The following is a 14552-nucleotide window of genomic DNA, read 5'->3' as shown; positions in this document are numbered from 1 at the left end:
AGAATAAATAACTTACACTATTTCCATTTTATTTATATTTAAGTCTGAATGATGTTTTATTTTTTTAAAATGACCAGATTTCCTCTGTTACATCTGTCTAAGACTCACTCTTGACGCTTGTCTCGGTCACGTGATACATTTATCCATCCCACCCTAAAGGCCGGTCTGTGAAAATATTTTCTGACATTAAACCAGTCCGTGGCCCAAAAAAGGTTGGGGACCACCGGCTTAGAGGACCAGAGATGGGAGGGACGGTGCTATCATTATGCAGATGAGGGGCCACACACAACCCGGAGAGGCCAACAGTCACTCCAGGTCATGCCATGAGGGACGTCCAAACCTGGTATGTCCCCCACACGCCCAGTGATCATCCCACTCACCCCAAGCCTCAAACACTCTGCTCCCTAAGATGGGCCACTGCAGTGGATTGAAGAGTGACCCCAAAAAGATATGCCCATGTCCCCATTCCCAGACATGTGAATGTGACCTCATCTGGAAATTGGGTTTTTGCAGGTGTGATTAAGGTTCTTGAGAGGAGATCATTCAGGGTTTGGGGAGGGTCCTAACTCCAAGGTGTGTCCTCAGAGGAAAAAGAGGATGACACAGGGAGAAGGCCACCTGGAGACAGACTCAGAGACTGGAGTGCTGTCCCAGCCAAGGATTGTCGGCCGCCCCCCGATGGCGGGAGAGACATGGGAGAGTGTCACCCAGAGCCTCCCTCAGTAAATGACCCTGCCAACAACGTGACATTGGGCTTCTGGCCTCCAGACCTGGGTTTTAAGGACCCCAGTTGCGGTACTTGGTTGCAGTGGCCATGGAAACCCAGCTACTCACTCCGACTCCCTGCCGACCAAGTCTTCTCTCTCCCACCAAAGCCCCTCATATCTCGTGCCCTGACACCCCCTGAACTGACCATGCACATTGGTTCTGTTCTAGGCAGCGACCAACTTACTCTTTCCTCCTTTAAGGTTTGTTCTTTGAGCCTCCATGTGCTCTGTGCTGTTTCGGGGGGAAAACTCCTGACAGAGCAGACCCCTTTGGGCAGGGTGGGCACTATGCCCCAGTACCCTCAGAGGGTGACCAAACTTACACAGGACCCTGTAAGGCATCTTCCCTGCTGTTAGAGGGGAGAGGCCTCTGGGGCAGGTAGTGTGTGGCCCTTCAGCCACCTGTCCGCTTGGTTGCAGGTGGACAGATACCCTACCCCCTCCAGGACTGTATCCCATAAATAGACAACCCCTCAATTCTATTTATGGCCAGTGGGAGAAGAAAAAATTAGGTTGTTTACAGCAAACTTCAAGCCTTCCACATCAGAGCTCCAAGCAGAAAGGAGACTTGACCCACCCCACCCCACTGCCCAGCCTGTAACTCAGCCCTGTAACCTCTGACTAGCCTGCCTGCCGGCTGGCTGGCCACACAGGCCCAGACTGCCAACCTCCACCTCCCATTTTCCCACCCTGTGGAGCTCGAGGCAGCAAGACCCTTTCCAGCCACCAGCTACAAGGGACACAAGGCAGGGAGGGGCCCAAATCCTCACCCTCCCACCCATCCTGAAAGCCCCACTGTGGGAAGTGTCGAAGACAGGAGAGAGAGAGAGCCCGCAGGAAATGAAGCTACAGGCAAGTCATTCTTTTCTTAGCTAAAAATGGAGACTTTTCACCAAGGCGTCCTCCACATAGCTGCTCAAGTTGGGGAAGCTCTGCTGGGGGAGGCTGGGGCAATGCACAGAGCTGTCACAAGCCCGATGGTACTTGTCACCATCTACGCCCCACCCGAGCCAGGCACATGACCTCTCCAGCCTCAGCTTCTCAGTGAAGTCCAGGAAGGGTGGACTGAAAGTCCCTTCCACCTCAGACACAGTGTGACCCCCATAAGGGCTATTCTGAGGTCTGCTACCAGCCCCAAGTTTCTCTCATTGGTCCTGAAACAATAAGGTGCAGCAATTTCAACACTCAGCCAAACTGCAGGGGCCTGACCAGGGGTAGACAGGGGGGGCCAGCCCATCTCCCCTCCCAAGCAGGGCTCAGGGACCTTGGCTCCAGTCACATTCTGCTGTGGCCAAAAATGCAGCCGCTAGCAGTGCTTACAGACCGGGTTCCCAGTGGCCCTGGCCTCTCAGCACCCAGCCGGTGCTGGGAAAGCCGGCAGGGGCCCAGGAGCCCCAACCAGGAGGCTGGGTTGACTGCACTGTCTTTCTTTTTGACAATGAACTTTTAAAAATAATTACCTACTGCTCTTCTCCTGACTATAAAAGCAACTTATGTGCAATGGAGAAAAATCTGCAAAACATAGAAAAAGCAGTGGGAAAAACATCTCTGAACCCAACACCCAGATCACCATCAGTATTTCGGCAAACGTGTATTATTAAACACCAGCTCCAGCAGTGTCACTGGTGTGCACTTCTCGCCATGTGGCATCTGCAGTTCCAATATCTGCATACCCTTGCACTCGGTCCTAAATTCCCTATGGCTCTAGAGTTCTGGTTCCGGATCATCCTCAGCTCTGACTGCTGATGAGAATCATTTCTGGAGCTTGGTAAAGAGTGGACTGCTGGCCCCGCCTCTCGGAGGTTCTGGTTCGGGAAAGCCAGGTGGGCCTGGCACCCCAGGTTGTGTCTGAGGGGCAGCGGTGAGAACCTCTGTCCTCTCGTGGGCTCACAACTATTGTCCCCACATGCACTCGCTCCTAAGAATCCTTTAAGAAGAAAATCCTAAGTATGGACACTGCCAGGGTGGCCCTGGCCAGGGACCTTGGGGCCACTAGCTCAGCAGCCCACCCGCCTTCACATTCTGCAGTTACCCAAAGTCAGTGTCCTGCCTCAGCCACTGCCACTTAGCTGCCAGGTCCGTCACACAGTCAAAGGACACACTGGACAATGCTAGGAAGAGAAAAACCATGTGACGGGGGGGGGGGGGGGAGGGTATTGGTCACATGGCCCACAAGCCACATCTGGCTCGCAGACAAATCTTTAAAAAAAAAAAAAAAAAAAACGTTAAAAATATAAAACATTCTCATGTATTATACTCCATTCATTTCCTACTGCTCATGTTCATAGTTGCGGTGGCTGGAGCCAATCACAGCTGTCCTCCGTGGCAACACCAATTTTTTATTGGATAATGCGGTATGTTGTATGGCTCTCACGGAATTACATTTTAAAATATGTGGCGTTCATGGTTCTCTCAGCCAAAAAGGTTCCCGACCCCTGCCTTAGGCAGAGAAGGTCCAAGAGGCCGGGCCTCCACAAGAAAACACGGCCGAGTTCGCCTGCCCCAGGAAACACGTCGGGAGAGAGGCATGGTGCTGGCACCCAGGAACCCAGCCAGCCTCCCACCTCCACTGGCCTCTCCCTGCTCCTCCCTAAGGCAGTGACCGCACTCCTCCCCAAAGACTGCCGTCCTCCTGAGGGCAGAGGCAAGGCTTGCTCTTGTCTGCCCCTGGGTGGATGGAATGTCTGGTCCGCTGAATCCTAACCCCTCAGGTGACAGTATCAGGAGGTGGGGTCTGTGATAGGTGATTAGGACCTGAGGGTGGAGCTCCCATGAACGGTTTAGTGTGTTAAGAAAGAGACCCCCACCAGACCTGTGGTGGCGCAGTGGATAGAGCATCGACTTGGAATGCTAAGGTCAGGAATGCCCAGGTTTAAAACCCTGGGCTTGCCTGGTCAAGGCACATATGGGAGTTGATGCTTCCTGCTCCTCCCCCTTTCTCTCTGTCTCTCTCTCTCTTCTATCTCTAAAAATGAATAAATAAAAATTTTTTAAAAAGTGGAAAAAAAAAAAAGGAAGAGACCTCGTTTGCCTGGTAAGGAGACAGAGAAACAGGGAGAAAGCCCTAACTAAACACCAATGTGCCAGCAACTTGATCTTGGACTTCTCCAGGCGTCCCCAAACTACGGCCCGCGGGCCACGTACGGCCCCCAAAGGCCATTTATCCGGCCCCCCGCCGCACTTCCGGAAGGGGCACCTCTTTCATTGGTGGTCAGTGAGAGGACCACTGAATGTGGCGGCCCTCCAACGGTCTGAGGGACAGTGAACTGGCCCCCTGTGTAAAAAGTTTGGGGACCCCTGATTCTAGCCCCTCAGTCTACGGTGTTGGTAGAGCAGCCCAAGGAGGCCCACTAGGGGCCTCGGATGCCTCCTGGCACACCCTACTAATCTAAAAAATTTCACTGAATTTTTACTAGTCACCATGCAGTGAGTAATATACACAGGCCGGGGCCTACCCTGAGGGCTTTTATTACATCAGTTCATTCAATTGTCATGACCGCCTAAAAAGAGTGATTTTACTCTCTCACCATCGAACAGGTGGGAAGCCAAGGCAGAGAGGCTAATGACTCACCCAAAGTCACAGTGTGGGCAAGGGTGAAACCGGATCTGAGCCAGTGTGCTAAACCTTTGCTCCACTCTGCCGCCCACTCCCACCAGGGCTCCTCAAAGCTGACTCTAAAAGCAGAGAGCAGCTCTGGACACACCCTGCCTCCCCCAAGCCTCCAGCCACCCTGCAAGCTGGGCACCGTTGTTTCTGTTTTGCAAACGTGCTGGGATTGGAACAGAGGCAGCCCCCGCCCCAGACCCCGGCTCTGGACTGCCAGCTGTCCTCACCCACCACTGACAAGGAGACAGACTTCCATCACAGCCAGACAGAGTCAACCCGTGTACTGTACGGAGGCAGCAGGGAGGGCCACAGGGGAGGGGTTTCAGCAGTAGGGAGGGAGGGATGATGCAGGTATGGGGTCAGGAGGACCTGGGTGAGCCTAGCAGCATGGCTGGCTACCTTGCTGGGCTCCAAGGACAAAGTACCCACCCAGTGCATGGCATACAGTAAGTGCTCAATAAATGAGATGGTTATGAAAAAATAATAAGAACCAGCTTGGTCAGAGAAAGAGCTTGTGAGTGAAGGGGTCTGTCTGGACTTGGGTCAGAGAAAAAGAATGCGGGGGGGGGGGGGGGGGGGGCTGAGCCTGACAGCTGTTTGCAAGAGCCAGGCTTTATCATTTAAATATTAGGAGATATGTAAATATTTGAGCACCCCCTCACACACACACCAGCCTAGCCTCACCAGAGCTACCCGCTGTTTTCTGGATCAGGACTTGGGGGGGGGCAGCCACCCAGGAGGGGGGGGCACAGCTCCACCTGCCACCTCCTCCCTGCAGGGGGCCTGCGAAAGTGCAAATGAATGATCTTAGCCATCTCATCCCCAAGGGGACCTAGGCCTGTCAAGGGTTTCTTTTGTAGTTCAGCAGAAAAAGCAAAGCAGCTCTTTCTGAGGTTTGCTGATAAGAGGCCGGGGTTAAAGCAAGCCTGCCACTCCCTTGCTAAATTAACACATGGCCCCTCTCTCCCACCTGGGCTACTCACGACCCAAGTCCCTCCCAGGAGGCAAGAGGGAGCCTAGATCATCTTCAGGCCCCTACCTAGGCTTGCAAGCACAGCCCTCTCCCCCCACCTCCCATCTCGGTGCCGCTCAGTGCCCAGGGCACCTGTGCCAGGTGCAGGCACAGCTGGGCCTCCCAAACCAAGTACAAGTAGGAGGAACCTGAAAGAGAACCCAGCAGCATCACCAGCCTGAACACTGCCTGCAAAACTCCTGCTAGGACTCTGCTTAGGTGCTCCTTCCACCAGGAAGCCCTGAGCAACCCACCCACTCCTGGGCTCATGCCTGGACCCCCAGAACTGAGAGCAGAGCTGGCCCTTGGCTGGCGCCCACAGAGAGATGCTGAATAAACAAATGAGTGAACCAACTGACTCCCCCACCCAGCAATCCTCCTCCTGGTCCTCCTCCTGGTCCTCCTCTTCCTTCTCCCCTCCCCTTTCTCCTAGCCCACCAGAGTACAGCTGGGTTCCAGTACTGGAACTGAAAGGGAAAAACCCAAACCAGCTCCTTCATGGAGCATGCCTTCCCCTAACTTGTAATGGGGGACAGGAGGCCGGGACAGCAGAGAAGTCCGGTTTGGTCTAAAGCCAGAACTTGTATCTTTTCCTGGAGATAGTATCAACCCCCAGGGGACATGGGGACATGGGCCTGGCCTCTCAGGGAAACTACCCACCCCTGTGAATGGGGGGGTGGACACGACAACAGGACAGCTCCTCTTGCTACCTCCTCCTCACTCCCCAGAGGACTAGCCCTTCTCGCAGCCAGCGCCCAGCACCAAGGGCAGGGTCAGCAGGCACAGGATGAGACCTCCTGCCTGGGAGGCCAAGGGACTCCACCAGGCTGCTGGCTGCGGATGGTCACACCACAAACATCTCCAGCGCCCGGTCAGTGCCTGGGGGAGGGGACAGCAGAGGCCTGGGTCTAAGCCAGGCTCACTTTGCCGGGGAGCTGTCTCTCTTCCCACCAAAAAGAAAGATGAGCCGGGTCCATCCGTTAACCTCCTACAGGCAGAGAGGGGGAGGTCAGTCAGCTCCCCTCCTCACTCCCAGGAGGACCCTTAGCTGTAGCCATCCACCAGGAGGTGCTCGGACCCCCAGGCCCTGCCCCAGAGGACAGCGGGAAGCCCAGCAGCAAAGACAGTCATCATACCCAGGGTGTCTCGAAGGGCAGGGAAAGGCTGTGGGTTTGGGGGTAGGAAACCAGACACAGAATCATCAGACAAGACTTGACACCAACTGCCAAGAACGGAGTGCCGACCCTCCTTGGAGAGTGAGGAAGCCGGCAGCCTGATGGAGGGGAGAGGGGAAAGCCAGCCCCAGGAATTCCCCACTCAGTCTAAATAAGATCCAGGCCACAAGACAGACCTAACTCCCCACTCCCACCCCATCCCCTGCAAGACCTGGCCCGAGGCCCTGGGGGTACCCTTGCCCCATTTGTACCCAGGGAACAACTGTCTGGCACCTCGAGTCAGATGGTCCCCTGACATGACAGTCATAGAGGAACAGAAGGGAGTGGGGGAGGGGAGACATCTGGCCTGCCTGCCCTCCTGCATCTCACCTGGCTTCCAGGATGCTATTCCAAGGTACCTGAAGGCAGGGTGTCCCAGAGCTGGGGGCATGGACACAGGAAGCTCTGAGCCATGTGTGGGGAGGGTATAACATTTTGCTACTGGGCCTGACATCAGCTTCCCCAACTACCCAGAGACAGGGGAGGTGGGAAGGGGGGGGACAATAGAGGACTCCGCCTCCTAGCAGGGGCTGTTAAGAGACTCAGGGTCACAGAAAAGAGGGTGGATGGGGACAAACACAAGGAAGAAAGAGGCAGGCCAGGACCTAACCCAGGCTCCTGCCTCCCCTGCGGGCCTGGCTCTAGGGACAGTGCTGGTGGTGGAGGGGGGGCGCTCCTTGTGTATATCCTCTGAGTCAAGGCCCTCCTCTTGTCCCTCCCCCGAATCTCTGGACAAAGCAGCACTTAAAAAATGACAACAAACTTGAAGTTTCTGGACCATCTCCTGGTCCAGGCTGAAAGAGTCTCCACGCTCTGTCCAGACCAAATTAAACAGCCTAAGCCCAGAAATGCCCATGCGCCAGGGGTGTCTAGGGGCCAAGTGCCAGATCCACTTGGCCACAGAGATTACAAATCCTCAGGCTTCTGGGACTGTGTTCCAGAGAGTTCTGACTGTTTGGTCTCAGAAGCAACTCAGAGAGCCTCCAAATTTGGGAAAAAACCAACAGGGCTTTGGAAAAAGAGCCACTGTTTGACCATTTTTCGTCAGTGGCTTTGTCAAGACAAAGCATAGGTACTCATTTTCTGGCTGGGTTTCTGGGATGAATCAAAAAAAAATTCATTTCCTGGGGCCTCTGCCTTTGATGCTCAGAGCCCCCTGGTTGCCAGAGCCCCCCTCCCAGCCCACCATTCTGCACATACTACCAGGTCTTCGCGTGTCTACTGCACGCAGCCCACTGTTACGGTCACAGGACAGTGGGCAAACGCACAGCCCTGCCCATGGGGCTCTCCAAACCCAGAGGGGAACTCCCAGTCGGGCCTGGTAGCAAGACGGGCTCCTTCCTGGGCTTGGAGGCTGACATGGATCCCCTGAGCCTGGCCCCCAGGTCCTCACTGCAGCCCTTGCTCCTGTCCCCCAGGAGCCTCTCCAAGCAGCAGCCCAGCTCATCCCCAGGGCATTCAGCTAGTGAACCAAGTGGGAGAGGGGCTTGACCTCTACCTATGACCTCCCCTGACGCTCAGGGGAGGAGGGACCCCGTTCTGCTCAGCTAGCACTAGGACAGGAAGTCTACAGCACTCCCAGCAGGGAGCTGAGGCTGCAGTGCCCAGGCAGAGAGGCCCCTTACTCCTACAGGGCAAGCAGGCCATCCCTCCACACATTCGCATTCCCCTTGATGATGTCCCATCATGAATGGGCCACCATGTCACTGGTCCTGACCAGCAGGACAGCCTCCTCAACAAATGGAGTCTAAGCAAGTGCCCACCATGTGCCAGCATTGTGCCTGCTGCTGACCTAGGGGCTCAGACTCAGGTAGGTTTGTTCTTCCAGTCACAGAGGCCCCTGAGGCACCCTCCTTGTGCCCAGGCTCCCCATACCCCAAGGGCAAGGCATATAGAGCTCAACTGGCCCCTGTGGCAAGCAAGAGACACATGGCTCTCCCCACTGGCCAGAGATGGGATAGCTCTCCTAGCTGGGAACCAGGTTCAGTACCCACACAATCAGGATTCACAAAGGGCTGCTATATAAGGACGATGCCCCTCCCGGACATCACCACCTTTCAGGAAGGCTGAGGGCCTGACCCCACACTTGTCTTCTCGGTGAAGTCGTCCAGCAATTGCCCATGTCACTGTCCGCATGTGGCCCTGCAACAGGCATGTCTCCCACCCATCTGTGATGCTCTGGGGTGCAGGGGGTGGTAGGTGAAACCAGGCCAATCTCCCCAAAGAAGGAACCTTGCAGCCCACAGGACCCCAGCCTCCTCGGTGACAGTGAGAGAATCATGGCACCACCACAGCTTGGCCAGGAGCCTGAGTATCTGCTGGACGCAGGACCCCCAGGCAGGCAGGCTTCATGGACACATTGAACCCACAGTGCTGACCATGCCGTCCACCCACATCCCCCAGGGGACTCAGACAGGCCTTCGCCTGGGCTTTTGAACACTTTCCGTCCCCTGATCCTGACATTCAGGGACCCACACCCACCTGTCCTTGCAAGTACCTGCCCCGCCCCAGCTCCGGCCCAACAGCTCCCACCACACTCCCTGAGAGGACCTAGGCTCAGTGCTGAACAAACCTCAGACAGAGGTGCTTATAGCCTAACAACAGAGGAGAAACCAAGGCGTATAGGCCCAAGCACTTACCCAGACAGCCTCAAATGGCAGTGTAAGCTTGCCCTCCTAAGCCTTTCCTGACAGACGCTCCCCAGAGCGGGGTGTCCTGTGCCTGCCTCCACTTCCCCCGCCCAGGTCTGACCCTCAGCCCAGCTGTGAAGCCGATTACAGAAATGCTTCTGCTACCCAGGCGTCCACCTGCTCCTCATGACCTGGATGGTGGCTGTGCCTGGTCCCATGTTCTGGGCAGCAAGCAACCAGGCCAATGCTTCAGGTGCTGCTGGACCCACAAGAAAGCCTCTGAGTGCAGTGTCCTGGAGGTGTCTAGGCTCCCAGACAAGCAGCCAAACGTACATGCCCCTCCCAGGAGGCCCTCTGGCTGCCCCCAGCTCTGGTCCTGGGTGGGAGCCCACATAGAGGGTCCTGTGAGGAGACACCTGAGGGTTTAGAAGGGCAGGCATCCTCTAGGCAAGAGCATGGCTCTGGGACCAGAGTGCCTGGTCTGGTTTCTAAAAACATCAAGGACTTTTCCAATTCTTTCTCTGCGTGCAAGTCTGGTTACAGCAAGTGTGAAGAAAGTGGGCCAACAGCTGGAGGTCAGAAAGGCTTTTGTTACACAAAGACCCGAGCTGTGAGATAATGGACTCAGCCTGCTTTCACTGAAGAACACACCATCCAACAGCCAGTGTCTCCACCAACCCGGAATGAGATAGGGAAAGGGATCAGCCTCCCGCCACCCTGTAACCCCAGGCAGGGACGGGTGCCAAGGCCACCTCTAGGCCCATTTGTACCAGGAAAAGTGGGAAATGAGACTTTAAAAATCACGTCAGCGAAATACAAAGTACTCTCTTTGCCCCTACATGGGAGGTCTGCCACAGAGCCGAGATCACAGGTGAAGGGAACACAAGGCGAGTGCAGGAGGTCAGTGCCAGGGGTACCTGAACCTGACAGACACGTCCAAGATAGAAGACAGGCTCACTCCCTGTGCTACCTTGGTAATGTGACGATCTTACCTTCAGGAACTACGACAGCTTGGGTCTTCAAGGGTTGAGGAGGGAACAGGCGAGGAAACAGATGATAAAGAGATGGGTACTCCACAGAGCAGAGGGCTGATGTGCCCAGAATGCTTCCTCTCTGCCCCTCACACATCCACCCCACACCCCATCCCAGGTAGCTTCTGGCTGCCCTGCAGCGCATGCTACTCTGGCCTGGATACCACCACTACCTCCAAATGTCCCTGAAGCACCTTTTGGCCTCATGGCAGGATTCCAGTCAGCTCAGCAATCCAGCCCTGGTGGCACTGTGGCTCAGAACTTGCCCTGCCCTGGTGGCACTGTGGCTCAGAACTTGCCCTGCTTTGATAGTAGCCCTGGAGGCCTCCATCCTTCAGCAATCACCCTGAAGGAGCAGGTCCTCTGGTCTCGGCTGTCAGTCATGCAGCTGCAGAGGCGTTGGCGGCTTCCTCCTTGCCCCTCACGCCCTACCTTGCAAAAATAGATACCATGCAGGCGGCCATGGCCAAGACCTAAGGCCAGACCCCCAGAAACAGACCTACGCTCCTTTGGATGAATCTCAGTTACTCCAACTGCCACCCCAGAATGGCTCAAGCTCCAAACGGGGAAGCCTGGCCCTCCGCAGCCACAAGTTGGCCCTTCCTTATGTCCCATCCTCCTAAAGGACCAGCTCATTCCTGCCTCCCCTGCTCACACTGACCAGAATGCTCTCCCCCTAACTCCTGCAATCAAATTCCCAACTTTCACTCAAGGTCCACCTCCTCCATAAGGACTTCTCTGGTTAGCCAGCAGTGACCTTGCCCTGCCCTGTGTCACCCATTGTTGCGCTGGGTCATACTCTCTTCTCCTTCTCCATGTCCTTCCATTCAAGGCTGTCAGTCCCCAACCCCCAGCTTACTCCAAGTTCCTGGGGCACTTAGGAAGGCTGCCTTTCTGGTACCTGAGCTGGCACACTCACACTTAACACTCAGGCACACTTCATTTAGGAAGCGGGGTTGTGGGGGTTCTAATGCCTGAATCTCCATCCTCAGAGCATTTTGAACTTTTTGGGGCACACACAAACTGATGCACACAAGGGAACGAGAGGGTCTGAGGCCCAGCTCCCTAACAGTTATAAATCTCCTCCTGGAGTCACAGGGCTGCCAACTGTTGCCCTAGGATCATCTCAATGAGGCCATTGTCTCCAGCTAAATTAGAGGGTCAAGAAGCCTCCTGGGAGGCAGCCGCAGAGGCCATCAGCATCTTCAAATGGATGCTGACAGGCTGGGTGAGAATGGACCCCAAGGCAAAGGCACCAACAACCTACTGGCACAAACTGTGACAGCTGCAGGATCACACCAGCCAAAGCCTGCCTCAGGGCCTCCATGAAAGCCCATTCTTATTCAGAAATCCTTCAGCCAGCACTATGCTTTGGGTCAGGGACTGCAAGCTGACCTATTCCTCTGGCCACAAGGACAGCACACACACTGCAGACCTGAAGGGGGCAGCCTCTCCAGATGGGCTAATTCTCGCCCCTGGACATTTGGGAGATGAAAAGGCCACTGAGGAGCAGCAGAGCAGCAGCTGTGGAGGGACAACTGGGGCAGGCAGAAGGCAACACAGACACGGGGCACTCGCAGAATGAGCATGTGCCCCAGGGTTCCAGATGGCCAATATAAGCCATCGCAGCTCTGCAGATCCTGAACTCCCTTGTTCAGTACCCAGTGCTGGAGTCTGAAGCGTTCCCACTGCTGAGCTAGCCCGCGGTACACTCATCCTCTGCACAGAATGTGCAGGCCACAGGACCAACAGTCCTCCTGTCTTTTCACTCCCCTGATCAGGCCAGTGCAGGCCCAGCCCAGAATCACAGCGGCCAGGCTCTGTTTGGGTCCAGCCAGGCTCTGTTCCCACACATGCCCTTGCAAACGGGGCTGAACCCAGGTGGGCCATATGAGCAGCTGAGTTAGCCTCTGGACACCCAGATCCCAGCCCTGCTTTTGCTCATGAAGGGTGGAGGACCTCCCAGATTGGCCTGGCACCTGGACGTCTGTAACTCCTTTCAGTCCAGCCTCCCCCACAACAGCCCACCAGAGGGCTCTGCCCAAAGCTGCCTGGGAGCCCCTCCGAGGGGCGGGGGCTGCAGGTCCCAGCAGAGGCAGACCCGCCCCTCAGAAATCCGGCCCCAAGTGCTGAAAACTATTGTGTGAGCTTCCCTTCCAACCACTTTATTTACTCCCCAGGACTCAGGACGCAGAACCACAGTCACGAGAACACGCGCGCGCGCGCGCACACACACACACAAACACACACACACACACACACACACACACACACACACACACACACACACACACACCACACCCCCAAGCCAGGATGTCTGACCGCACTCACAGGGAGAAGCCCCCTCTAAATCTCTCCATACTTTGTAAACCCCTGAAGGGGGAGGAGACCAAAATTCATTCCCTATCCGCATGCACACACATCCCCCTTCCCTACACAGCCCAACTCTGGGAGGCGATTGAGGACGTCCCCAGACTTGGGTGGGAACGATGGGACGCCTCCCAAGACCTCGCCGTGTCTATTCAGCAGCCCTCCCCAGAGCGGATTCGGCTCAGCTGTGGCCAAAACTGGTGTGAGGGAGGGGCCTGTCCTTCCCCCGCACGGCCCGGTGACCGGTAACCAACTCCCCCAACCCGCCGACCCGCCGCAGGGCCGAGTGGCCTTCGAAGGCCAACGCGGAGCGCCGGAGGGAGGGGACTGAGCGACAGTCGAGAGGGAAACTGGAAACTGCACGCTCGGTGTTTAGAGGAAGCCCCAGGAGCCCTCGAGGAGGTTGTCGTCGCTTGGCGCACACAAACAACAATAAAAGGAAGGAAACCCGGGCGGCAGCTGTCCCCGCACTGGGTCCTCCACTTAGGCGACGCGGGGCGGGGCAGGGGGGGCGCGGCGGGAGGACTCCCCATCGGGGGTCCCGCCTCCCTCTCTGCGCACGGGTCTCGTCAGAGGGGCCTCAGAGTACTCCCGCGGCCCTCCCGGCACCCACCCACCCACCTTCGAAGTCTGAAATGATCCCGTCCAGCTGCGCGTTGACCGCGGGGTCGGACATGGTGATTCGCCGACAACGCCACGCGCGGAGGGAGGCGACAAGGAAGCGCCTTGGCCGAGCTGAGCCCTGCGCGCTGGCTGGGGCGCCGCGCCCTCGCTCCCTCGATGCAGAGGTGGCCACGGAGCCCCTCGGCCCCCAGGCTCAGCTGAATGAATGGGGGAGGCGGGCGGGCGCCGGCCTCCGGCTCCTGGCGCCCCCGCCCCGTTCCGCCCCCTCCTTCTGGGCGGATCAGGTTCCCGCACCGTGGCCCGGCCTCCCGGACTCGCACTGGCTGCTCTGACCGCCTGTCAAAGCTGGGACCCGGGGGCTGAGGCGCGAGCTGCCAACGCAGGACAGGCCGAGTCCTGGGCTCTCGACCTGAGTGCCCCCCTTCTCCCCGCCTGGCCTGCGCCAGGGGATGGCGATGGATAAGGCTGGCCCCCTCCCCCCCGGACGCCCCACTGCGGCCAGATGTGGGCGGATATGGAGGCCGGGCGGCGGCGAGGGTGCGGTGCCTAGGGGTGGGGGGAGATTATTCCCCTTCCCTGGGGCGCAGGATTCTTCTGCGGGAGGTTTTATTTACGCTAGCAAACAAAGTTGGCGGCCGCTGCTTTCCCGCGCTCTGCGCCTGCAAGGGTTAAGCGCTTGGGCTGGCTGCTCGCAGGATCCCGGCCTGTTGGCAAAGAGCCGAGGGACAAGCGCAAGAGTCACGTGGGCCGGAGGAGGAAACCTCCCCCCTGCAGCGACTCCCCACCCCCAGCTTTCTACTAGGGGGTCGCTGCCACACCCTCTGGGATCGGTGACCGAAGGCTCTGGCCTAGCGTGGTCATGGGGCAGGGATGGAGCCCTGTCAGAACAGCAAGGGACATGTGCTCCCTCCATCCCCCACGGTAAGGGACTTTTCGTAGGCAGAGCAAAGACCTGGTGTTCCCCGGGTAGGAAAATATTTCATAGTTCTGGAGGAAGGAGTTAAGGATCGGGAAAACGGAGGCTGCCGGTAGGGCTCCTGCTCCCGGTCGGGGTTCATATACTCCAGGGCAGTAACTTATACGCTTCATTCCTTCAACAAACAATGATTAAACCCTACTACCTACCGGGCAGGCAAGTCCTAGGGGTTAGGGTCAAAAGAATGGGTTGGAAGTTGAGAAGCAACAGGATTAAGTCCCCAAGAAGTGCCATCCAGGTCTGGCACTGACAACTCCGGAGGGGAGGGGAGGGGCACGGCCAGGCGATTTCTTCCACCCCTTGGCTGAGCCTGTTAGACCC

General features: G+C 56.9%; 1 protein-coding gene across 3 annotated transcripts in view; it reads right to left on the bottom strand.

Annotated features, from left to right (window-relative positions):
- SEPTIN9 (septin 9) overlaps positions 1–14552 on the bottom strand; it is a 163758-nt gene that overhangs the window by 89643 nt on the left and 59563 nt on the right. Inside the window, exon 1 of one of the 3 annotated variants that reach the window (XM_066381331.1) lies at positions 13253–13532. The exons of the other annotated variants lie outside the window; for them this stretch is intronic. Coding sequence (XP_066237428.1) covers positions 13253–13307 — 55 coding nt within the window. The 5' untranslated portion in view covers positions 13308–13532. Of the gene's footprint in view, positions 1–13252; positions 13533–14552 lie in introns of those variants that run through there. 3 annotated transcript variants of the gene reach the window in all.

The sequence above is a fragment of the Saccopteryx leptura genome, chromosome 4, assembly GCF_036850995.1.
Source record: "Saccopteryx leptura isolate mSacLep1 chromosome 4, mSacLep1_pri_phased_curated, whole genome shotgun sequence".
Classification (NCBI taxonomy): domain Eukaryota; kingdom Metazoa; phylum Chordata; class Mammalia; order Chiroptera; family Emballonuridae; genus Saccopteryx; species Saccopteryx leptura.
The sequence above is the reverse complement of the archived record's forward strand: the minus strand, read 5'-3'. Positions and strand labels throughout refer to the sequence as shown.